Below are 26576 nucleotides of genomic sequence, written 5' to 3' on the forward strand. Positions count from 1 at the left end.
GTCTTTTTCCTTTTAAAACAAAATAGTACCTTTTTTCCTTTTTCTCCTCCCTTTTATACCTCTCTCCTTCCACGGGCCTTATTCCCGTGGGCCGGGCTTTCGGCCCAACTTGGGCGGACGGGCCTTAAGCCCAATTCTTATAAAGCCTTCATCTCCCACTCGCACATGGTGGGCCGAACAGGATTCTCTTTACCTCTTTTTTTCAACATTCATACCGATGAATAATCCGTGCGACCAGCATCCTTTGAGAGCTCGTTGCTATACATCTGTTAGGAATATATAGCAGCTCATAATGGGCGTCACACTCCAAGTAGACTTAGTATGCAGTACCCTAGATCGATCGATCACATTTTATATCTCTCTTGATCTCTTTCAAACATGATATATATATTGTATTCACAATTACAGTTATCCCAAAGACAATCATAATTGGTCGACCAGTGAATACAAAAATTACAATGTGATTCTCCAAAATCGATCTTCCTCTTTCCTTCAAACTCTCAATTTCAGTTCAGCTTGCTTTTCTAGAAATGTCCCATTAGATCGAATCAACTCATGACCATTGGCAACATCCTAAGATAGCAAACACTAAATAGAAACCTTGAGAATAAGAAAAAGTCATGAGGGCACTAAAATTGAGGAACTATTTTCCTTAAGAGTCTCACACGTTATAAAAGTTGAGATCAAACTTTTTGTCACTCTTATTGGTCGGCTCATGCATACGTAGTATGAAATACGTATTACGGTATTAACTCATTTCCCATGGAGCGTATGTCTACACCTTTCAATACCGTACAGATGATAGTTCAGACATACCCAATGTCTAACTTGAGTTCATATATCTACTCTTTTACAAAAATCATCAGAACTCACATCTGGCATCTTAGACAGATAAAGTAAAATATGTGGGGTATTTTACTTTCGAACATAGTAAGTATTATATCATCATCTTAACACTCAGTTAAGGCGACATACGTATTTTAAGCTTAAGCTCTCGATTATCACCTAGATAATAAGCTTAAAAACAGTCTCATCTATATTTATCACACAGTAAATAGAGGCGATTACCCGTGTGAGTGGGCTAATCTTTTATCTGTCCGACATACTTCATCAACTTAAAATAATACACTGAGTATTAAGATGCATAAAGATCAAACAAAGATTCATAGGCATTAATAATGAAACAACACTAGTTCATAAATATGAACAACTCAGGGAAATTACAATCCAGTACATCAGACTCTACGCAATCCTAGAGATTTTATATGACCACAAAACACATCTCTAGGTATTGGCTTTATCATAGGATCTGCTACCATTCTACGCGTAGATATGTACTGTAAGTTCACATCCTTTCGTGCAACCATATCCTTGACAAAGTTATACTTTGTATTTATATGTTTGGTCTTGCCATGATATTTTGGATCTTTGGTGTACACTATAGCTGCTTGGCTATCACAGTTAACCAATAATTGATTTGCAGCTTTCTCAATAACACCTAAATGATCCAAGAAGCTCTTAAGCCAAACTGCTTCTTGTACTGCTGCTGATAATGCCACGAACTCAGCTTCCATCGTGGATAAGGCTATGCACGTTTGCTTCTTACTACTCCATGATATGGCGCCATTGCTTAGTAAGAAAACAAATCCTGAGGTAGATTTTCTTTCATCTAAATCTCCTCCCCAATCATCATCCGAATAGCCTTCAAGTCGCAGATCCTTTCCTTGGTAATTCAACTTATAATCAGCAGTTCCCTTCAGATACCTCGCATTCTCTTAACGGCCTTCCAATGTGCTGGACCTGGATTGGATTGGTATCTACTCACCATTCCAACTGCAAAACATATGTCGGGTCTTGTACACATCATAGCGTACATCAAGCTCCCAACAGCACTTGCATAAGGAACATGTTTCATTTGTTCCTTCTCTTGTGGAGTCCTTGGACATAGTCTATGGCTCAATCCTTCACCTTTTGCAATAGGAGTGTCTATGGGTTTACAATCCTGCATACGAAATCGTTCAAGAACCTTATTTATATAGGTTTCTTGCGAAAGAGACAACGATCTCTTCGAACGATCTCTTGAAATCTTAACTCCAATAATGTATGCAGCCTCTCCCATGTCCTTCATCTCAAAGTTGGAAGACAACCAACTCTTGACAGTCTTAACAAGCTCCATATTGCTTCCGGCAATTAGTATATCATCAACATATAATGATATGATCACAAATTGATCCTTGGATCTTTTGATATATACACAATGATCCTCATCAATCATTGTAAAATCATATGCCATTATGGCATTATGAAAACGTATATACCATTGTCTTGATGATCGCTTAAGACCATATATCGACCTCAAAAGTCGACATACCTTTTCTTCTTGGCCTTTCACTATGAAACCAGCAGGTTGTTCTATATATACTTCTTCCTCTAATTCTCCATTGAGGAAAGCAGTCTTTACATCCATTTGATGTAACTCAAGATCCAGACTAGCCACTATTGCCAGAATAATGCGAATCGAGGTAAATCTCACTACAGGAGAAAATGTATCTTCATAATCAATTCCTTCCTATTGATTATACCCCTTCGCCACAAGGCGAGCCTTATGCCTTTCAATCGAGCCATCAGCCTTTCGCTTTATTTTGAGAACCCACTTGTTCCCAATAGCTCTGCGTCCTTTTGGAAGATTAACCAGTTCCCTGACTTAGTTTGATTTCATCGACTCCATTTCCTCTTCCATTGCATTAATCCATTTTTCCTTACTAGGGCAATTCAGAGCCTCATTTATATTTCTTGGCTCATCCTCATCTTGTGGAGCAACCATAAAAGTTTCCCCTTCAATGTCAAAACGTCGACGGGGAATACTTTGGTGACTTGTTCGCCGTATGGGAGATTGTACACTTAGCACATCATCCCCCATCATGCTCCCACTTGGATTAGGTAATGATGATGTCGTCTCATCATGTGGTTGCAATTGAGAATTAGTTGAATTCAATTCATCACTTCTCATATTACTCCCACTTGGACGAACTCCACTAACATCATTATCTTGATCCAAGGTCTCAAATAGGGAACAATCTTCCCCTATTTCGCCCTTCTTAGGAAATTCATCCTCTAAGAATGTGACATCTCGTGATTCAAACTCAGTTATACTTCCACTTTCTTGCTCACCTATGAACACATATCCTTTCGAGTGTTCAGAGTACCTTATGAAAATACTCTTCTTTCCCCTGGGACCCAATTTCCCAAATTTGTGAGAGGACTCATGTGTATAGACGGCACAACCCCATGGCTTAAGAGAACTTAAGTCCGGTTTTCTACCTGTCCATAACTCATATGGAGTGGAAGTAACTGATTTGGAAGGCACACGGTTAAGTATATAAGCAGCAGTTAACAATGCATCACTCCAAAAGGTAATAGGTAAGTTAGCATGCGCCATCATGGACCTAACCATTTCCAGTAGGGTTCTGTTTCTTCTCTCCGCAACACCATTTTGTTGAGGAGTATATGGAATAGACAACTGTCTTTCTATTCCTTTTTCATCACATAATTTTCTGAACTCATCGATAAATATTCTCGACCTCGATCGGATCTCAATGCTTTTATTTTCTTGTCTAATTGATTCTCTACCAGGTTCATAAACCTTTTAAAACAACTTATTGCTTCAGATTTATGAGAAATCAAATAGACATATCCGAATCGAGTATAATCATCAATAAAAGTGATGAAATAAACAGCCCCATGCCTTCCTTTCACATTCATTGGACCACGACATCGAATGGATTAAATGCAGAGGAAATTCAGCTCTTTTTCCCTTTCCAAATGGTTTCCTTGTCGTTTTCCCTTCTAGGCAATGCTTACATATGGACAAATCGACTTTTTCAATATTGCCCAACAAGCCCTCTTTGGCTAGTCTATTCATGCGTTGTTGGCCAATGTGACCAAGTCTAGCATGCCACACATTCACATCATTATCATATGTATTAGGAGATGTGAGAAGGGAATAACAAACATTAGCATTAACATAATCAATATCTAATACAATAAAACCATCCAGAAAATAACCACAACCATAGTAATTTGTATCCAAAAACAAATTCACACATCTACTATAGAAGTTCATATTAAAACCTAATTTAACCAACACTAATACAGACACTAAATTCCGACGACTCTCCGGAGCATACAACACATCATGAAGGAACAAAGTGCGTCCACCACGCATATTCAGTTGGCATGTGCTAATTCCTTTCACTTCAGCTCTGGAGTTGTTTCCCACATAGATCCACTTAGTTCCAATTGGTACTCGTCGGAATTCCACGAAGGATCCTCTATCCTTCGCTACATGGTCCGTCGCTCCTGAATCCATAGTCCACAAAGGATTAGACTCAGTTAAGAACATAGAACTCAACACAAAAGTAAAGTTCTGAAAAGTACAAGGGGTGCATACCTTCTTTGGCTCACGACAGTCGTGAGCATAGTGACCCTTCTTGTCACAGTTGTAGCATTTCACCCTTGCAAGCTTTTTCATGCGGAGACGCTTCCCTCTTTCATGTTGGTTAAACTTGGGTTTCTTCCCTAAAGGACCTGCTTCTTCCTTGCCTTTTCCCTTATCAAACCAGTTAGGGCGCTTGCGCTTGGAGCTCGAAGCTCCATTTGAGCTAGAACTAGCATGATAGAGTTCAGCATTCGGCTTAGCCGCCAACAGGCGGTCCTCTTCCAGCTCAAGATGACGCATTGCATCCTCAAAGGTTTTGATATTTTCATTGTGAGTCAGGTGCACCTTCATGTGCTCCTAACTCTGAGGCAAGGAACGAATCACTGCTTGCACCTGATGTTCATCTGTGAGGACATGGCCAGCATCTTTCAGCTCAGTTATCATGTTTGACATCTTTCTAAGATGTTGCTTCATGGTCTGACCATGAGGCTTCTTATAAGAGTCAAACCTAATAGTGAGCTGCCTCAGTCTAGTCACCAAAGTATGACCAAATCTAGCTGCCAATGCCTCCCACATTTCCTTGGCATTGTCAAAACGCCGAAACTCTCGCATGACGTCATTTTCCATGCTGCTCAGCAACGTGATGCGAGCTAGAGAGTTCTTTCTTTTCCACGCATAAAAAGCTTCTTTGTCTCTTTTGTGTTGTGCAGTGGTTCCCTCTTCAGGTTCTACCATGGTCAGGTTAAGAGCCTCAAGTGCTTCTTGCTCTTCTAGCACATACTGGATTTTCATTTGCCAAATTTCATAGTTGTCACCATTGAGCTTTTCACCTTTGTTCAGCTCGGCAACTATGCTCTTTGTGGCTAAAGCCATTGATCTGAACAAATCAGACAAATATGCACGAATTATTAATGCCTATCATTTATGCATCCCTATTTACATAGACCCATCATATTAATGAATAATTTCAAGTAAGGTTTCAGAATCAAAAGGTCACTATGTTTCCAATCATCCTCCAAAATCCTAACTTAAAACTATCATCAATATAATTGTCTTATGCAAAATCAATTCTATGAAGCTACAAAAACTTCTAAAACTACCCACAAATAATTACCCACAAAGAACCAGAATAACAGAAAGCAATATATAATAGACATCCAATAAAACAATAATTTTTTCAATTAACACAATTAGGTAGTAATCATTACATAATATGTCCACAAATCACACTTAACATATATCAGCCAATACAACTAACACCAAGTCAACACACGAACTGGGAAAGATCCTCTTTTGTTCAATTTCTTGATCTTTTCCCTTGAAACAATACAGTAATATTCATTTACAAAATCCATCACAATTTTCTTATAGGAAGCAACTCCGTTAACATCCCATATGCGATTCAACACATCTTGCCATTCAGGTGGAAGAGTGTTTATGAAAAATCGCACCATTTCTGACTGTGACATAGGACGACCATTCCTTATGACCTGTTGAATTTTCCTGTTGACTTCAAGGACATGATCAATTAAGTCACCTCTCTCCCATCGATGATCGGTCGGCTCGCTATCAACTTAGACATGCCTATCCTTTTGTTCATCCAGAATCGCGCGAATAGGTGTGCGCAACCTTAGGGGAGGCATAGTTCCTGCAACAAATGCAGAACAAATAAGGGATCACACTATAATCCACATAGACTTAATTGAAAAAGAAACACATTCTTTTCCCCTTTTTTTTTTTTGGTCAACGGTCGTCGGTCAACGGTCAACGGTCGTCGGTCAACGGTCAACGGTGGTCAACGGTCAACGGTCGTCGGACGTCGAACCGGTCGGACCGGACGGACCGGTCAGACCAGTCGGGCCGGTCGGACCGTTCACGCGGACCGACCGCACGTGCCGCGCGCGTGCGGGGGATGACGTCACGCAGACGTCATCCGGCACGTGCCGGGCGCGTGCCTGCGTTCGCGAAGTCGGGTCGGGGCCCGTCGAGTCGGGTCGCCCCCGGCCGGTGGTTGCCGCCGTCGGTGATAACATCATCGTGACGTCCGGTGATAACATCATCGGTGACGTCGCACGCGTTGGTCCACGGACCAGCGCGTGCCGGTTCGCCCGCCGGCGGTGTGCATGCGCTGGTTCGCCGACCGGCGCGTGCGCCGCACGCGCTTGGCGATCCAGCGCCTCCAGGGCGCGTTGCGCCCACGCGCAGCGCCTTCCGGCCGTGTGTGTGGGCGCGTGCGGCGTCTCCCGGCGGCGCTCGACGTATCGCCAGACTCGTCTCGATGTCGCCTTTCTTCCTATGCCATCACAATTTGATTTTGACTTACGAAAACTCGGAAAAATGGCCGAAAAGCGCTCGGGTGTCGGGATTTTTGCCCCAATCCGTACGGCCGAAGTTCTTTCGCAAAAAAATCAATCAAAAACATCAAATTGATCGGGAAAAACGTGAACTAGGGCTCTGATACCAATGTTGGGAATGACTGATCCCCGAAAACTGGATTCGACACTAAATCGAACCCCTAAATCAATGCGGAAGATGAGCCCGGGAAAAACAACACGCATCACCGATCCTAAAGCACACCACGGACTCGAGAGTACCTTTTAGCCACAGATTAAACACCGATGCCGTTAGAGGAAGAGAAACTTGATCCTGTTCAATCCGGTGAAGCAAAATCGCCTTGACGCCTAACTGTTTGCTTTTTGGAGAAAACGACAGAGAGGAGGAGAGGAGGAAGCGTACGTACGTCTTTTTCCTTTTAAAACAAAACGGTACATTTTTTTCCTTTTTCTCCTCCCTTTTATACCTCTCTCCTTCCACGGGCCTTATTCTCGTGGGCCGGGCTTTCTCAGCCCAACTTGGGCGGACGAGCCTTAAGCCCAATTCTTATAAAGCCTTCAAGCTTAGTTTATTTTAATTGCGATTAAGGATGGATTTGGTTAAAGTTAACTACGATTGGTGTAAATAATTTCGATTAGTCTAATTAATTGTGTTTAGATTAATTGATTGAGTTTAGCTTTATTAATCGTAATTTATTTAATTAATCGCAATTAGCGTAATTAGTGATGGATTAGTCGTCAAGTGGAATTTTACGCTCGTTTTATTGAATGAGATTATGCGTGATTTTGATTGTTTCCACGTACGATATTATGTGATTGATTGCTCTATGGTAAGTTTCGATTATTATTACAAAAGATAGTTTTATAGGCAATTAAATAGGAAAATGTGAGGTGTCGGGTTTGGACGCCAAATTTTACGTGCTAGATAAAACAATGGAATTTTAAAATAGAAGTGTGCTAAGTTTGACAGGTTGATTTCAAACACATGATCACGTACGAATATTTTAATGGGATTTTTAAATATGAAAAATTGCCAAGTTTATTATTTGAAAACAAAGTATTGTGTTCTTGGCTAAATAATGGCAATAAAAGTTGGCTTGATTGATGGTGTGCTTGAGTGGTTATTTAATCAAACCCGTCACCCAGTGAGAGTTGGGGGTGATGCCTAATTTTATCGAATGCCCGGTGAGGATCTAGATGCCGAGTCACAATTGAGGCCGGACTGAAGCTCCTTTATGGAATGCCGTTTAGGCGGGGGTTTTAGATGATGCCATGCCCGATGGGGCAGGACAATACCCGGTCATACCGGAAGACTGCCGACACTTGTGTTGGCCATGGCCCAAGGGGTCATAATAATTGGAACACATGTGGCTACATGCGCATGAAATTTTAGTATGTGTTCTGATTGTTATTTATGCACACTACTATTATTGTGTGAGACGTGCTAATATGCAGGGGTGTGCCGAGGTAAAATGTGAGTTTATGTGTGGTGCGTGCTTAGGCTGCCTTTGTGGCGAATTCGCGTCCTAATTGAGGCTTAGGGGACTTAACTCACTGAGACTTTATCTCCTCCCGTTGTTGTCAAATATTTTCAGATCCATAGTATGGAGTGTCACCCTATCCTATCCCTAGGACCAACCGTTCTCGCGAGCTAGTGCTTACGACGGTGTGGGTAAACGAGGGGTTTGTACATGTGGTGCCCCACAATTTCAAGGCGTGGTTCATTAGGGAGGCAAACAGTGATCAGATTGGTCCCCTTCATGGTTTTGATGGACTGCCCGTCGAAAACGTGGGAGGGCAAGATTGTGACCCCATGGATATCGACATCCCTGACGATGTCGTGGTGAATCCAGATTCTGAGCTAGAGGGGCCCGGTGAGCCATACCCACCTGACTACGTGCATGACTTTGCACCTGGATACTAGGACAGGTGTTTGGAGTTTGTGTAGCTAGAGTTAACCTTGACCTTCTGACCCTTTTTGCTTGTAGGTTGTATAGGAGTTTCGTTTTGTGGTAGGCTTGTACATAATAAACTCCTTGGGTTAACCCGTCGATAAATAAATCGTTGTTTTTGGGAAATCGTTGTTGTATGATTGACTAGGTGTTTAATTTAGTCGCTTCCGCATGCGTACAATCATAAGGTAAAAAGAATGGGTCGGTGAAGCATCCTGGGATGTCGCATTTTTAATCGACCATTGAGGGATGTTTGCGTACTTGGGGTTCAGGGCATGACGATTTTGTTATTGATTAGCCATTGACAAATTTTTTGGATGAGTTATGTGCCTATCAAAAGGCGAGACATTATCCTACCCGAAAATTAGTGGGTTTACTTACTGAGATCGTATTGATTATCAAAGAAAGACAGGATTAACCGATGTTATTCAAACAGGCATAGGTCAACTAAACGATATTTCCATAGCAATTGGAGTTATGGATTTTCAATTTATGGGGAGTAATATGGGATCCGTAGTAGGCAAGAAAATCACCCATTTGATCGAGTATGCTACCAATAATTTTTACCTCTGATTCTAGTATGTGCTTCCAAAGGAGCACGTATGCAAGAAGGAAGTTAGAGTTGATGCAAATGGCTAAAATATCTGCTGCTTTATACGATTATCAATCCCATAAAAAATTATTTTATGTATCAATCCTTACATCTCCTACTACTGGTGGGGTAACAACTAGTTTTGAGATGTTGGAGAATATTATTATTTTCAAACCTAATGCTTACATTGCATTTGCAGGTAAAAGAGTAATTGAACAATTATTGAATAAGATAGTACTTGAAGGTTCACAAGTGGTTGAATATTTATTCCATAAGGGCTTTATCCGATCCATTTGTACCACATAATCCTTTAAAGGCATTCTGAGTGAGTTATTTAAGCTTCACACTTTTTTTCCTTTAAATTAAATTCACTTATTAAGTTAAGTCGACCCTTAAGTCAAATTATTTTATTTTATTTAGCTACATTTTTGTATTTGTAGCGAACAATTAGGTAGTTTATCGAAATCAAAGTAAAAAATTCTAAAGAAGACTTTCTTTTTGCTTTGGTGACATAATTGTAATACTTAATTGTAAATTGTAGAAAGAATCATGCAGATAATTCTTTGTTTTATACTGATATTCCTGATCATTTATTAGGAAATCTCTATCAACGAGATTTAAAAAAAAAAAAAGAGGTTCCTTCTTCAAAATTCAAATTGGGCAAGGCAAATAAAATAAACCGATGGTACAAGAACAATAAACTGATCTTGATTTGCGAATTATTATAGATTATTGATTGGTAGAATGGAAGGAATTAGGAGTAGAAAGACCCTTGGTTAATGAATGGAAAGAGCTTAAATGGATTCTTTCACGTGCAGTGTGCTTTGTCAAAGGGCTTGATCTTCTTGCTTGAGAAGAATACCCAGAGGGAGTGTCCTTGCAGACTCTACTAAAGTTGGAATATTAAGCACATATCAAAAGAATGAATTCATACTCCTCTATTGTCTTTTTAAGGCGTGTGAGATGGCTACACCACCTGTGAGGTTTGGTGTCCCTATGGAGACAACTATGTCCATCACTAAAGTTTATTTTGCTTGGTTGGATAAAGGCTACCGAATGGTTAGTATGACCATCTAGGTCAAGGAGGGGCTGGATCGCCTCATCTCCCATAAGTATCGAGCGTGGTACAAGTGGGTGGATGGAGACTTCGTTGGCTCCATTCGTGACTTCGATGTACCGCCCGACAAGATGGCACTCTTGATAGCACCGTAGACAAAATCTAAGTAGCCAATCCTTGAAGAGGTAGGCTTACCTCGAAGCTTATGAATTTTTGGAAGGGAATATGTAAAAATAAGTAGTTTATCATGTTTATGGTTGTACATGTGTTTTTCTATATTCGAAAGAAATACTTATTGATGTTATCAGGATTGGGTGTTGTTGTATCGCTTCCCATGTGCATAACTCAAAGATAATAAATGAAAAAAGTACGGGTCAATGACATGCCTAAGATGTTGCAAAAATAGCCCTCGTCGCTCATCATGACCCTGGAGATGGAGTTGGGGTTGTGACAAGAGGTGAGAGAGTGACCATAATATATCACTAGAAACTTTGCTCTTGACATGTGATTCTAAATTATGAAGGCTGTGACAAAATGGATGCCTGTTTCGTTCCTCTTACCTTAAGCACAATGTTTTCTTTTCTCCTCTTTGTGATTTTGGGGGTGTTATAAGTCCAGAAATTTTCTTTTCTTCTTGAGGGGATTGGTCAAGAAACTAAGTAGAATATTTTACTTGTAAGACTTGTCATTTTTCTTTTCTCCTTATTCTACTACTCCGTTCTTCCACCTAGACAGCCTTCAAGAATTAAACTAGAGAGATGTTTATATGATAATGTACTTTAGGAAAGTGAAAGGTCTAGAGAGAGTAAAGAGGCGAGAGAGAGACCATAATAATATTACTGCAAACTCTGCTTTTGACTAGATAAATACAAAAAATCATCAACCCTACAATTATGTGATTATAGAATATGCAGGCTATGACAAGATTGATGCCCGTCTTGTCTCTCTTATCTTGTGCACAATGTTTTCTTTTCTACTTTTTGTGTTTTTGGAGTATTACAGGGCTAAAAATGTTTTCTTCTTCTTAAGGCAATTGATCAACAAACTGAGTAGAATATTTTGTTTGCAAAACTTGTCATTTTTCTTTCCTTCTTCTCATCTACTTATTTGTTCTTCCAACTAAATAGTCTTAGAAGATTAAACCAGAGAGATGATTATATGCAAAAATGCTTTACAAAAGTGAAGGGTCATGAGAGAGAAGAGAGGTGAGGGAGCAACCACAATAATATTACTATAAACTCTTCTCATGACCAAATAAATACAAAAAAGAGCTCGACCTTACAATTATGTGATTATAATTATGTAGACCACAACAAGATGGATGTTTATTTTGTCTCTCTTACCTTGGGAACAATGTTTTCTTTTCTTCTTCTTCTTTTTTTTGGGGGGGGGGATTACTAGCTAAAAAAATTCTTCTTGGGGGATTGGTCAAGAAACAGTTTCTCATTTTTTTCCTACTTTTTTTTTTTTTTTTTGCTTCTTTTGCTCTTCTACCTAAACCACCTTATATACAAAAGCACTTTAGGAAAGTGAAGAGTCAAGAGAGAGAAGAGAGGCGTGGAAGCAACCATAATAATATCACTACAGACTTTGCTCTTGACCACAAATACCAAAAATACACTAATGGTACAACTATGTGATTATAAATTATGTAGGCCATGACATGATGAATACCTATCTTGTCTCTCTTTCCTTGGACACAATTTTTTCTTTTGTCTTTTTTTTTTTTTTTTTTTTTGGGTGTTACGAGATTGAAAATGCTTTTTTTTTTTTTTTTTTAAGAATTGGTCAAGATACTGAGTAGAATATTTTGCTTATGAGACTGTCATTTTGCTTTCTTCCTTCTTCTATTTCTTCGTTCTTCCACTTAAACGGCTTCAAAGGATTAAACTAGAGAGATGATTATACACAAAAGTGATTTAAGAAAGTGAAGGGTTAAGAGAGAGAAGAGAGGCAAGGGAGTGACTATAATAATATCATTGCAAACTCCGCTTTATGATTATAAATTATGTAGGCCACAATAAGATGTATGCTTGTCTTGTCTCTCTTACCTTGGGCACAATGTTTTTTTTTTCTCCTTTTTGTGTTTTTGGGGGCTATAGGGCTAAAAATATTTTCCTCTTAGGGGGATTGGTCAAGAAACAAAGCAGAGTATTATGTTTCTTTGTTCTTCCACTTAAACGGCCTTAAATGATTATATTAGAGAGATGATTATATGCAAAAATACTTCAAGAAAGTGAAGGATAGGAGAGAGAAGAGAGGCGAGGGAGCGACTATAAATAATATCATTGCAAACTCTGCTATTAATCAAACAAATATCAAAAAAAAAAAACTCAACCCTACAAATTATGTGATTGTAAATTATGCATGCCATGACAAGATAAATGCCCATCTTGTCTAATATTATCTTGGGTACAATGTTTTTTTTGCTCCTTGTTGTATCTTTTGGAGGTGTTACAGGATTAAATATTTTTTTTTCTTCTTGTGGGGATTGGTCAAGAAACTAAGTAAAATATATTGCTTATTAGACCTATCATTTTTCTTTTCTCCTTCTTTTACTTTTCTATTGTTCTACCTAAATGACCTTAAAGGATTAAACCAAAGAGATGATTATATGCAAAAAAATGCTTTAGGAAAGTGAAGGGTCAGGAGAGAGAAGAGAGGTAAGGGAGCGATCATAATAATATCATTGCAAACTCTGCTCTTAACTAGACAAATACAAGAAAAACCTCAACCTTATAACTATGTGATTATAAATTATGTATGCCATAACAAAATAGATGCCTATTTTGTTTCTCTTACCTTAGACACAATGTTTTTTTTTCTTCTTTGTGTGTTTTTTTGGGGTGTTACAGGACTAAAAATGTTTTCTTCTTCCTAGGGCGATTGGTCAAGACACTAAGTAGAATATTTTTTTTTTGTGAGACTTGTCATTTTTCTTTTCTCCTTATTATGCTTCTTTATTCGTCACCTAAACGACTTCATAGGATTAAATTAGAGAGATGTTTATATGTAAAAATGCTTTAGAAAATGATGGATCGGGAGAGAGGAGAGAGGCGAGGGAGTGACTATAAGAATATCACTACAAACTCTACTCTTTACTAAGCAAGTAGAAAAAAAAAAAAAAAAAAACCAGCCCTATAATTATGTATTATAAATTATATAGACCATGACAAGATGGATGCCCATCTTATCTCTTTTACCTTAGGCACAATGTTTTTTTCTTCTTCTTTTTGTGTTTTTGGGAGTGTTACAAACTTTGAAATATATTTTCTTCTTCTTAGGGGGGTTGGTCAAGAAACAAAGTATATTTTGGTTGTGTGACTTGTCATTTTTCTTTTCCCTTTCTTCTACTTCTTCGTTCTTCCACCTAAATGGCCTTGAAGAATTACACTAGAGAGATGATCATACACAATCTAATAACCTATTTTGTAGTGTTGGTACATGATCTTTGGACAGAAGTCTTTGGACCGAAGGGAAATCTATCATGATCTGAATATATTTTAAGGATTAACATTGAAGACATGAAAATTTTGCTTGCATTAATCCGTATTTTTCAATTACTTATATAGATGGGGGACAGATGCAGGCCATTATCAAAGAAGAGAATCGCTTTGCAGAGATAATTTCCCACTTGTTCAGCGTGTGTGGACTCTGTTGCTCGTTCTGTTGCCGACGTTACCAACCGCAGTGACCTTAGCCTCAGTGAGCTTCTCTTGCGTGCGAGAGTTCATCTTTAGAGAACGAGAGAGAGGCAGCCACAGAAAAGGAGCCGGGCTCCAAGTTTTTGAACCAGGTCAAGGGGTCCTAGGTCAGGTGTCTCGCGGGCTCCACGAAATTGATTCTTATGGGTCAAACTCATGAGTTAAATTTTGTGAAATGGCTTTGGCATGGGGAATGGGCTGCTCAAATTAGACTAAGCCTAATAGGTCGGACTGGACCCTTTCTATGGTGACTGAATAGGAGTGCTTTCTCCCCTTTCTTCTGTCTTTTTATGATTTTATTTTCTTCATTTTCCTTTTTATTTTCATATCTTTTTTTTTTTTTTATTTCTCTCCTATTATTTTATTGCATTGTTTTACAAAAATCAATTTTCAATTTGCCGACAAAAATCAAAATGTCAACACATTTGAGTCAATTTCTATTTGAAGCCAATTGATATTACAATTGGGAAAATTACCCAATGAGTCAAACATATTGTATGTATAAAAATTCAATTCTAAATTTTTGAATTTACCAATTTTGTTTCCTTAAAACATTGCACGAAATTTTAATATAATCCTTCAAGTCAATTTTCAGTGGAAATTATTAATGTGACGGTCTAGTTATCATTGACTATCTTATTTGGTATTTCGCCATGTTAACATTTTTTTTTTCAAAAGTGGATTTGGCTGGAATTTCGCATAAAAATTATGTATAACTGAATAGACATCTGTATAATATGTTTAAAATTGATTAGACAATTTTTCCTAATACAAATGATATTCTAACCCATTAGTTTGGCACATAAGCATTTGCAAGGATTTCCAGCTCTTCCACATTCTTCGTCAATAGTACCATCCACATTTGATTTGTGACGGTTGCAAGGTCATTTCTTCTAACTAATATTGTAATCAGCGAGGTCATTTTCTTTTTTTCTTCCTGTCAGCGATGGCAACAAAACCTGTAGTCTAAAGGAAGCATAAGTGAGTAAGGAATGTTCGTAGAGCATTTTATTCCTCTGAATTCAGATGTTCATAGTTTGTGCAAGTAACCAACCTATCCAACGGTGGTTGGAGGAATCAGGGTTGGAGGAAGACGTCACACTGTCTCTAATAAGACTTCCTATCATACGAAGGCTTGTATGACAAGAAAATCCTGAATAGTATGACCCAATATATCATATCCATGTGCGAAGAACTTGCTGAAATCTGACGCATAAATATAATGAAAAAACTCGTGTAAACGAGTAAAAGGGAGGTGTCAAGAATCGAACTCCAAATCTTTGGTTGTTATATGAAAATAGGTTGAGTACCCTACTATTTTTGCTAAAAGTTGAAGGAGTTAGCCTGTGGTGTGTTTTCTATCCTATACTCAACAACTTGAAAGTTGATGAGAGATGGCACCAATCTATGGACCCAACTTTTGACGTACATACCATGTGAGATTGGTCCATCTTTGAAATGTGCCGTAATGTGGGCGGCAGAGATATACAAGGAGAACATCAGATGTTCAGGGAATCGACTATCATGTGCTAATATTACTCACTGATTGTGCACATTCTCTATAATTCTATCTCGGTGAGCTGACATGCACTCAAAGAAGAAACAGTCTTGAGTTCATCCGCACAGCGAGGAATCTGGAATTCAATTGAGCGGGTCAGCAAGCTGTTTGGAGCCATGGATTCTCAAAGATCATGAATACCAAAATTGTCTAAAAGTCCCAAACCTATTATACATTTACCAATTGAGTCCTAAACATTTACACTTTCTATCAACCGAGTTCATCTGATCAATTTAACCATAAATTGCTAACATGGATGTCGACCATTATACATGATATGACCAACGCTAGAATGAATAATTTTTTATAATTAATTTTTTTTTTTTTTCGTTTTTCCTTCTTTCTTTCTTTCTTTGTTTTTTTCTTATTTCCTTTTCTCTCCTTTTCTTGTTCCCTCTTAGAACTGCCCTCACCGGATTGGGCAAGGGCAGCACTCGCCTGGGCAGGTGACCCTCGCCATGGAGGGCTGCCCTTGCTAGGCCTTATGGGTCTTACTGTCAATCCTCTCAGAATATCAAGCTGTACAAGTACAACAATGATACGACCGATTGAAGGGAGCACCTCGCTCGGTTTTCTCTTTTCGACGATGAGCTCCCCGAGAGGCAGAAGCTTCGAAGCAGCCGACTTACAAAAAATGACAAAGCATTCCATTTGACTGTCCACCCTACTAAAGAAAGAGTCTGGAGACTCAGACTCTGAAACTGCGAGAAACCTGCAATGTTGCGCGTATAGACACCAGGCGAGATACTGGAGGCCAACTTGTCCGAGGTTGATCGCGAACACTTCTATGACATATACCATACTCGCCATTTGGAAACCATAAGAGACAAGTGCAACGTGCGAGTTCGAATTGTTATGAGGAAGTAAGACCCGTGACTTCTGATTCGCAGTTGAGGCTTTCCTAACTTGTCACTGGCCATATAGAGAAGATTGAATCATGGACTGATATCTACTCCCACAGAATCTATCTTAATGAGCATTACCCCTAGGGACGCAAACGTTCTCGGACTTGATGCCAATATACTGCGAAAAACTTAAATCTGACACTATTAGGAACACGATTAGCTCGCTTGGAACCGAACTAACTAGACACGCTGAAATAATCAATCAATAATACCTAACAGGCTAATACTGTTTTGCTACAGACAAATAACCCATATAATTATGAGGACCGGACTTATATAAAGCTTAGAATCACTCTCAACATCAACTCTGGACTGTCTTTAAGGTTTAATCGCAGAGGATGCATCTCGGCAGCACTTCCCCGATGCTATCTACGTGCCATGGACGGTCGTAGATTCATATGAACAAATCTAAAAAATCATGAGTAGCTTTCGAGTATTCATACAGTTCATTGCTATGGGCTTCCCCTTCTCCTCGGACAGTCATCCACCTCCTCCTAAAATCTAGTGGAGGCAATTCAGAATGTTATGTACAGTAAAAGAATAAGAGACTCCTGCCGTCGAAGTGAATGTCATAATACATCACGGAAACCCACGTCTATTCACAGTTGCAGAACTACGCCCACACGATTTGGACAAGCTTCACATAAAACTCGTCCGCTCTAAGTTCCCTGGTGGAGTATCGGGAGGTCTGCTATAAATGTCATCAAAATGAAGACTGACATCCCCTGAATCCTCAAAGTCCTCCCCATAAGTCGTGCGGTCCAACCTCTGAGGTATCCTCCAGTCCAAGCCTTCCTCTTCTAAACTTCGGTCCGAGTAACCATCCTGATGATTGTCATGCGCATACCGGTGGAAATCGGGAGGATCAATAAAACTAGTCTGAACCTGAGTATCATGTGGCCCACTTCTGGCCCACCAGTGACTCCTAACATTGTGCCCCGAGTTGTTCCCAGAGTCATGAGGATTAAACACGCTTTCTCGAAATAGAGGAGTGGAGGTGGATGCCCCAAGATGGGAATTTGATCGATCTCCATAATCATGATGCTCCCAGCTGTGTTCCTGTCTATCCTCGTGTTGCCCAAAGCTAAACGGAGCCCAGATATCTTCAGGCATCTGCAAGCGCACCTCAGAAGTGACAGCGGGGACATCTTCGCCAAAACCGGCAAAGCTCGTGCTGCGGCGACGGAGGATGTAATAGCAATCAAGAATGTATGGATGGTTCCTCTGCTCTTCATCAATCAACCAGTGTGAGCCCAAATTGAAGCCATAACCCATCACAGTGTACGGCATTTCCCTGGAGAGAAAGCTGTTCCTGTCTCCTCCATGTATTCCAATGTTGGGGTTCGCTCGCCATGTCCCGCGAGGTGAATTAGCATGTCGGGGCTCTTCTCCCCGCAACATCCGGTCCCTGAAGGTTCTGAGATTCGAAATGAACTGCTTCCCCTTGGTATCGGGCTCCCACGAAGGATAGCTGCTCTGGAAGCTGAAACAAGTAATAGAGTGAACCCAAGAACTGGGAAGCCACCACTACAGATAGCCCATATAACCAAAAGTAGTATATCCTCTATAACTTTCTTATTGCCTTCCCTAGCGTCAAAGATATGCTGCCCCATCATTTTCTTTATTTAATTTCAATCCAACTTCATCTTCAGGACTATCTCCTGCAAATTTTGATATCTCAACGCTCAATTCTTACAATCTCTAAGGCAATTCACTAGGAAATCAGCTCATTTTGACCCAGCATCCTCAATGATACATTCATATTGATAAGTGTATCTATACCACTTCATCTATAGTGGAATGCTTCCATTGATTCCATATATAAAAGGCTCTACCTTCTTGTAGATGAATCACCCGAAAGAAAACATTATACAGCCTATATTCGTAATGAGTATTTAGTATGGTAGGTCAGGAAAGGACAGCTACTTTCATTGCTAAGAACAAATACTAAGCAAAAAGGTCCAACGATCCAGAAAAGAATAAATGTCGAGATAGGTGTGAAAACAGACCCAACCAACAAAATCAGCACTGTACCTCAAAAATGATTTCTCCATTTTACCCTGAGAGCTCCTCTTAGTGCGGGGCGCATTGTCTGGCGAGCCATAATTGCTATTTCCATGGTTTTGAAAATCGAACATGCTAAAACTGCCAGGACATAAAGCAGAGAAGCACATGAAAAGTGAAAGGACAAACCAATTTGCAGATTGTAACGGCCAAACTTAGGAACATATTTATTGCTGTAAAAGTTCTCATGAAAAACAAGCCAAAACTGTCTAAGCACTGCTTCATTAAAGTAGAAGTGAATAGTGACCTGCAAACATGACCAACACCTTCAACATGCACTGTGAAATCAGCAATGAACTGCAAGATGTCATCCACGCGCTGCCAAATTTCAACCAGGTTTACCAGTGTGAGATCATACAACAGCATGAGAGAGGAACCAAAATGAAACCAGTACCTTTGGGACAACGAACATGAGTAAATATGGAGTTAGGAATATCGAAGCCATCTCTTCCAGTAACATCATTCCAGTATACTGCACAAAAAATGAGGCCCTCATCAGGAAAACAAGGAACTTTCTGATATTTTGGGACCCAACAATTGTAAAGAAGAAGAAGCCATTAATTGGGGAAATTCTCCAAATAATCCAATAAGAGAAAACACTTCATTATTTATCACTTTCCTCATAGCACTGTTCAGATGCTGTCAATATGTAACCAAAGGAGCAAATGCAATGACATTTTAAGGATTACCTGGAAAAGGGTTGCAAACTCTAACCTAACTGCCTCAGAATTTTCTTTTCCACGCCATCTTTTCGGCATGTAATGAGTATGCTGGACCACCATAGACATAGTTCCCTCTGGGTCAAGAACTAGAAGCTCCTCTGCAATTGCAGCACGGCTAATAGCAGTAATTGTGCCAAAAACGGCAGCATACCAGAATAAATTGCGTCCAAATATCTGCACATGTGAAGATGAAAAATAAGCTTATAAAAATAACATTAAGATATTTAAAAAAATAAAAATAAAAAACAAAGTAGCACAGAGAGACGTCTCACATGGCCCTCCAGGAGAGACTCTTCAAGAAATGCAATTATCAGGAGAACAGCAGCAAAGCCACCAAACACAAAGGAAATAAATTTCGCAATGATCGAAATTATAGGAGAAGGGAATTGTCTTAGATAATCAGAAGCATGTATTATGCTGCTATTTATCCGATGCTTGAACAAATGGTCAACCTGACACACAAACAATAATACTGTGAAGCCTTCGCATTTAGGTATATACGTGATCACAAAGCATAAAAGGGGCTAATAGTACAACCAACATACCCATAAACCAATCTTATCCCACTAAGGTATTTCAGCTATATGGATCTTACTAAAGTGTTGCACAATTTTATTTCTCTATTAGATCCTCTGAAACCTCTAAAAAAAAAAGGCTAATTCAACAAACAAGAGAAAGAAAAACCTTTTCCCCCAAATGAAAGGACGTAGTCCCTAGCCACTACTATTACATACTAAATTTCTATATACACACTGATTATCTAACTGAAACAAACTGAAACTCGAATTATCCAACATAATTTGGATTTGAATATTATGATTCTGACAGACTTCATGTACAACATTTGATCTTTTACAAAGATAATTAGCATAAAAAAGATTTGCATTAGGAACTCATGATTTAGCTAAATTCCTAGTCATTCTGACTCCATTTGTGAAGGGCTACAAGAATATAGAGAGGCTGCATAATTACCTCAGCCATGGACAAAATGTCAGCTTCTATTATCTAATATGTAAAAGGATAAGAAGGGAAAAACCAGGCCATTAATTAACAGATTGTACCAATACCCATTTTTACCTACATAGGTATTAGCTCAGAACTTCTCCTAAACAGTTTTCCACTTACATTGCTCAGAATTAAGACTAGAGAAGAAAAAACCGATCCAAGCCTATACAAATCTCTTTCTCCAACAAAACTCCAGCTGAACTAAATTGCCTAGTGCAAGTATCTTAGCAATACCTCATTGTACTCCCTATAAATCCATTTAGACAAATTTGACCATCTCCGTGATGATGCCGTGCTTGGATGATTGTAGAACTGCTCAGCGTGCCTCAGAAAGAGGTAGACCAGCATGAATATGACAAGGAAAGGAGAAAGCAGGAGCATCACAAGCCCAACTAGCATCAGCCTCCTCTTTAGTGTCTTAGGGGTAGAGACAAAGTCCCTTTTAACACAAAAGTTTCTGCATAAAAAAGACATTCATCTCAGAAGATCACAAGTCTGGCAGCAGGCAGCTGACATTGCTCCACAATGTCATGGAGTAAAGCAATTATTCCATTGTCCAACTACGCAATTATGAAATAACCAAGTAGCACCAGAATCCACCCCACCTGATGCGAACAAAGGGCTACAGTAATACCCAAAAAAGAACTACAAAAAGACAGCTCTACTACATGCTTAAGAATTCCACTTAATCATAACACCTTGATCTATGCAAGAAAGCATTCTTTGCATATGAATGACATAAGAAGAGTAACATGGTTATCCAACTCAAAAATAGTCCAGCCCAAGATATTCATATAAGTAGATTATCTTGCTCTTAAAGCACTAATAGCAACTAGCAACAAAAGGTAATATAAAACTCGCTGGCAAATAAAAAGTGGAAGACAGCAATCTTGCAACAAAAGAAGAAAACTGCACATTGTCCAAAGATAGTGAGATGGTGAAAATAAGATGATCAGATTACAGCTTCAACCATTTAAAAATAGCTAAATGGTTGATTCCAAGCTAGAACCAGCAGACATGAATCAACAAATAGAGCATTATAAGTGAGCTGCAAAGCATTAAAATCCAGTTGCTGAACCACAAAATTCAGAATATACAAATGTTGGCACGTAGGTTCACATGTAATCCTTTCATAACTTTTTGAAATTTGGATAATATTTTATATTTTGGTGCATTCAAAATGTAAAAATAAACAGGCCCTTAAACCACATTGAAGAAGTAACCAGAACCTGATCAGATTTTCGTGCGTGAACACAATACCTGTCAAACATGCTCTGGAGGATACACCAATTTAAGGTCCATTCAAGGGTCTTAGTGAGGATAAGACGATGTTGTATGAGGCCCCTGCCTACTTTGACTACAGGACCTGCACCCGGGACCCAAATAGAGATTGGGAAAGCAAGGACCCCTTTATTGAGCATTCCAATCAAATAGTTCTCCTTCCGCATTAGTCGCATCACTATATCATGAGCAGAAAGATACTTAACAATGCACAGTTGTTGCGAATTCTGCAGCTGGACAACTTTCTCAAGAATAGTTGCCCAAGGGATGGTCTGAAGTTCATTGTCCGTGACATGAAGGCTGCAGAATGGAAACAGTCACACCTTGCTTACTGTGTGCTACCACCATGCCATGCATAACAAAAAAGATAGGAGTAGATAAATCTGAACTTACCTGTCATAATAGAAATGGCGGATGGCAAGGATGTCTTTAAGTTGAGCAAAAAACCGTAAAAAACAGAAAATCCAGTAAATGGAAAATATTCCAAGATATCCAACAATTACGGCTTTAGAAACCGTTAATGGAGTTAACGGGTGTTCATCCAGAGCTTCTTTAGATAGATCACACGGCTTAATTCCAGATTCCACAGCATCCATCCCACACTTGGCATTCCGAAGTCCATTCCAATCGACATACAATAGGAAAAATCCTGAGAAACATATGGTAAACCCCAAGCTCAAGAGCTCAACTATCCATTTTATGATGATGCACCAGAGGCCTTTTTCACAGTAGTAACTGTAAAGTCTCTCAAAGAACAGGTCTAAATCAGTAATTGGCTCCAAATTCAGACTTTCTCCATTTAAAAGAGCTGATGGACTCTCACTGCCAGGGCTCGGCACTCTCCCATATTCAGACAATTCAATCTCAGGAGGCACATCCCCAAGCAAGCCTGTAGTAAGAGAAGATTCACGCTGCCACTTCAATTTAAATCTGCCCAGAGCATTTCCACCCTTTCGACTACCGAACATTATTAACAAGCACTACTGGTAGGCAAACACAGCCAATCCATTCCCCAAATGAATCAGATGGTTGAGATAAGGGTCTAGATGACAAAAAGTAAAAAAGAAAAAGAAAAACATGTCAGTTATTTATTTATTAACTTGTATTGGCAGTCAAACTTAAAACAGATGAGAACACTTACACTAAAACCTTCATGAGGCCAAACAATCAGTGCAGGATGACAAAAATTAAAAGAGAAAGGATGCCCGAAAGTGTAAGAGAGAAAGGATGACAGAACATACAAGAGAGAAGGGTAAACAATTAAAATTACAGAAAGAAAAACTGGGGCAATTATACAGATGACACGAGATGGATAACCTGGGATGAAAAATGAACAGCTAAAAGAACTTCTACTTTTCTCAAATGATAAGCAAATACATCAGTAATGTAAATTGCACAGTATCACGATTTCCTGGCATGCAGAACATGGCTGAACACAGCTAGAATGGAATGGTCCCTGATTTACCATGTGTAGTCCACCATTGATGCTCCAACTAAATCGTGTTTTATAAAAGTGAGTTAGATTTTCTTCCATTTCTAAAAGGCAAGATTAGAGTGTGCACTCCATTGGTGCTGCTTTAGAATGCCTCTTTTTACTGTACTCTCCTAGACTTCTTTTAAATGAGACCTCTATCTTTGAGCTACCACTAACAGTTAATTAAGAGTTGATATCCGGGTGTATGGATGAAAGAGAAAAAAAATTTCCCCTCGTCAGAAAGATGAGATGGAGATAAAATTTCAAATTTTCAGAAGGAACTTACAATCCTCAATCTGATCTTATCACCTGCTTTTTTATGACCTTAATCCTACTCAGGGAACTAAACTCTAAAAATTTAGCTTTAAAGAAAGTTATAGAAGGTATGCCTGTCACATTTCATGTGGCAAATGAAAAAATCAAGCTTTGGCACTTATATTTTGCAATAGAACAATTAAATAGTCTAACAGTGCCCTAGGCTCCCAAGGGGCTTTTTCTATAATGATTAAGATCGTAAGGGCTGTCCAAGCATGGCAAAAGAAAAAGCTTTCTCATATAAATTGCAATGAGAGGTAGTTCACTTTTGAGTTTATGCTGCCAATGCATAAGAACAGCTAGACGTCAGCATATCACCCCTTGAGTGGCCTACAAGCTGTGGTGAATTGTCTCAGCAAAAGAAAATCTATTGCGCTCATGTTAGAAGTTGTCCATAGAGTGTTCAATCCCTTTATATCAACCAAAATTTCTCATCTTTGTAGTTAAAATCACAGAATTTGAAGCGCACAGTGAATATTCATTTTGCCCAGAAAAAACAAGTATGACTACTGAAGAATAGCAGAGCATCATGAAGCCCAGAACAACTTCTCCTGGATATCTATTAGGTTGCCAATTCTCTTTATTTTCTTCCTGTTAATGATGATTTTCTCCCTCTGTTTCTCTTGAATCAATCAAGTTAGAGAGTGAAATATCCATTGTTCCTGATGTAAGAACCTATAACCATACAGAGACATGGCACTTAATCAAAGTCAATCAATAATTCAGATTTCAGTTTTGCCAAAAGATGTCCTTTTGGCTAATGTCTAAACCATGATTTTGTTAGTTAAACAAAGATTAAACCTTTTGGCTAGCTTCAGGAAGATTTGGTATCCTTAATTTTGTGATGAGGCATAATATTGCTCACCTACATATCTTCATTGGTGTGTGCCTAACAGTTTACAGCATTATGATATTTTGGCATTGCAGCAACAATACCAAAGTTCTCACCTAAATCAAAATGTTACAAAAGGCCATAGAAACAACAGAGGATTAGAGATGATGCCAAGGCATCTCCAAGCCATAAAAACAAATATGTAACTATAGTAATAGTGATCAGAGCCACAATTAATTTACTTAGGCACATTGAATTAGCTACTTCCAAGCCAATGAAACAATGTCGCGCAAAAAGAAATTGTGACTTCTTTGATAATAAAAGGGGGGAGAGGAATGCCCGTCTCAACAAGGAATAGATAGAAAGCTAAAGGTTCTTTTAAGCTAACCTTGGCCAACATGGAATAGTGATGGAACAAGAAACCACAATATCCTCCAACAGCAGGACCCTCGGAAACTATCAGATCCTGTCCAACCATTAAAAACACGGATCCAAATTACCAGAATCAGACCAGTTAATCGGCATAGACACCACTCCCGAGATCCATCCATACGCCTTGGTATATCAGTCAAGCACATAAAAACAACTTTATTCTCAGCCAAATTTAGCAAAATCCCATGTAACCGTCCCAAGCACACCCACATCCACAAGACCATTCACCAACAGAGGTAAACTCTGCTGACACCGGAGTCGAACACAGCACACGCCGCACATGACTAAACATCAGGTACTGAAAACAACCGATAAGGATCGCAAATTTAACTAAGAAAGATTGAAATAAACTAAAGGGTTCCCATAATTCAGACCATAGCCTCAGAAAGCGCAACCAAAAAAGAAAAGGCAACAGAGGAAAAGAATCACCTGCGAAGCCTCCAAAGGCTAGGCCTTTCCAACGCAGTCGACAAACCCAGAAGTCGGTTCCAGCTGGGATTCTACCGAATGCCCAAGAGCCGAACGCCCCCGAAGAACACCACCGAAAAGGCAAGTCGAGAGCAATCAAAAATCACCGCCGACAAAAGGGGAGAAAGACTGAGGCGCGGGATTCGAGGGGTCGAAGAAAGGAACTGAATCGGATTGATTGAAGGAGGAGGAGGAAGGAAGGAGACGAGACGGGCGGAAGGGGAAGGTGGAAGGGGAAGGAAGAAAGGGCCAGAGGCTTGGTTGCGTGGAACGAAGCGGAATTTTTTTCCCGAACGAATAAATTAAAACTGGAAAAAGAATGGAGATGGTGCAGCAGAGGAACAAAAGAAAGGGGGTTTCCATTTATTTATTTTTTTATATTATTATTTTCTTCTCACTTGTTTATCTTTCCGACGTTTGGGGTTTCCTCTTCCCGTTTGCTTCTCTTTCTCTCTCTTCCCCCCCACCCCTACCCCTAAGAAGCGATTGTCTTTTAATTGAAGGGAGGAGACGTGACGATGGGGCCATGAGGAAGCCTCTTTGCTGTTGTTCCTCTGTTTGCTTCCCGTTTCCAACTTCGTCTCGCACTACTCAACTTAGAGAGAGAGAAAGGGGTAAATTTTGGTCGAATATTTTTCGATATTATAAATACATATACATTCACATTATGTTTTATAAACAATGGCTAGCAACATAACATAACATTAATATACAAGAAAAATGAATAATTTGAAAAATATTTTCTTAAAAACAATCGCTTGTATCGCTCAAGTTAAATATACAATAATGAAAACATTTTTCATTGTTGTGGTTACATGTTGCCCCTTACGTTTTTTTTTTTTTTAAATATTTTCATAAATGAGGAAAAAAATTTTCATTCATTCACTTTTGTAAATTATATAAGCAATTATTTTTAAAAAAGTATTTTTCAAATCATTTATTTTTGCAAAATAAATGCACTCACTTAAGGGGCAACGTGCTGACCTTAGATTATTTTAACTTGGTGACATAACCTTTTATCGCTTTTTCTATATTATGTTAAGTTATAGCTACGATTATGACACGTTTTCAATGAGTCAAAATTTCCATGAGATAGAATTGGCCAGAAGTTAATAATAGTTTCACCTATTATATCATCGACAAGAACACTCATTTGACGCTTTTACAAAAACAAGTTCTTAATGCTTCAACTTCTAATCGTGCTAAGTCAAAAGTTTATGTGCTAATTAAAAAATTTACCAATACTTATTAAAATCAGTCGATTCTCCATGTGATATTAACGATTTGTATCAACTCATGACCGGAACAATGTATTTCCATCATGTGAATCTATTCATAACTTTACTAATCGCAAAAGATTCAATTTATTCACCAAAGATTTGTTTGATACAATAACAATCTACTCCTATTCATCAGCTATCGTATTTTTCCCTGGCAAATTCCA

General features: G+C 39.0%; 1 protein-coding gene across 2 annotated transcripts; it reads right to left on the reverse strand.

Moving 5' to 3' along the window:
- Positions 1–16909: 16909 nt before the first annotated feature.
- LOC104427833 (autophagy-related protein 9) lies at positions 16910–25482 on the reverse strand. 2 transcript variants are annotated; one of them, XM_010040857.3, is made up of 11 exons: positions 25094–25480; positions 24621–24698; positions 22005–22653; positions 21591–21911; positions 20565–20787; positions 19598–19777; positions 19293–19499; positions 18998–19075; positions 18851–18921; positions 18574–18684; positions 16910–18022 (listed from the first exon to the last, which is right to left on the reverse strand). In XM_010040857.3, the coding sequence occupies exons 3-11, from the start codon at positions 22577–22579 to the stop codon at positions 17179–17181; spliced, it is 2610 nt and encodes an 869-aa protein (XP_010039159.2). In that variant the 5' UTR covers positions 22580–22653; positions 24621–24698; positions 25094–25480; the 3' UTR covers positions 16910–17178. The 2 variants fall into 2 exon arrangements, with proteins under 2 accessions (XP_010039159.2, XP_039162456.1); XM_039306522.1 differs by lacking the exon at positions 19598–19777 and having other exon boundaries at positions 25094–25482.
- Between the last annotated feature and the right edge of the window lie 1094 nt (positions 25483–26576).

This window comes from Eucalyptus grandis, chromosome 2, assembly GCF_016545825.1.
Source record: "Eucalyptus grandis isolate ANBG69807.140 chromosome 2, ASM1654582v1, whole genome shotgun sequence".
Classification (NCBI taxonomy): domain Eukaryota; kingdom Viridiplantae; phylum Streptophyta; class Magnoliopsida; order Myrtales; family Myrtaceae; genus Eucalyptus; species Eucalyptus grandis.

Excerpts from the sequence above, each read along its gene's own strand:
- LOC104427833 (XM_010040857.3), bottom strand. The coding sequence starts at position 22,579 with ATGTTCGGTAGTCGAAAGGGTGGAAATGCTCTGGGCAGATTTAAATTG. Across the intron at positions 19,778-20,564 it reads TTTATAGGGAGTACAATGAG|GTTGACCATTTGTTCAAGCA; the intron begins GTATTGCTAAGA and ends TTTGTGTGTCAG. Across the intron at positions 19,500-19,597 it reads AGTCTCTCCTGGAGGGCCAT|ATATTTGGACGCAATTTATT; the intron begins GTGAGACGTCTC and ends TCACATGTGCAG.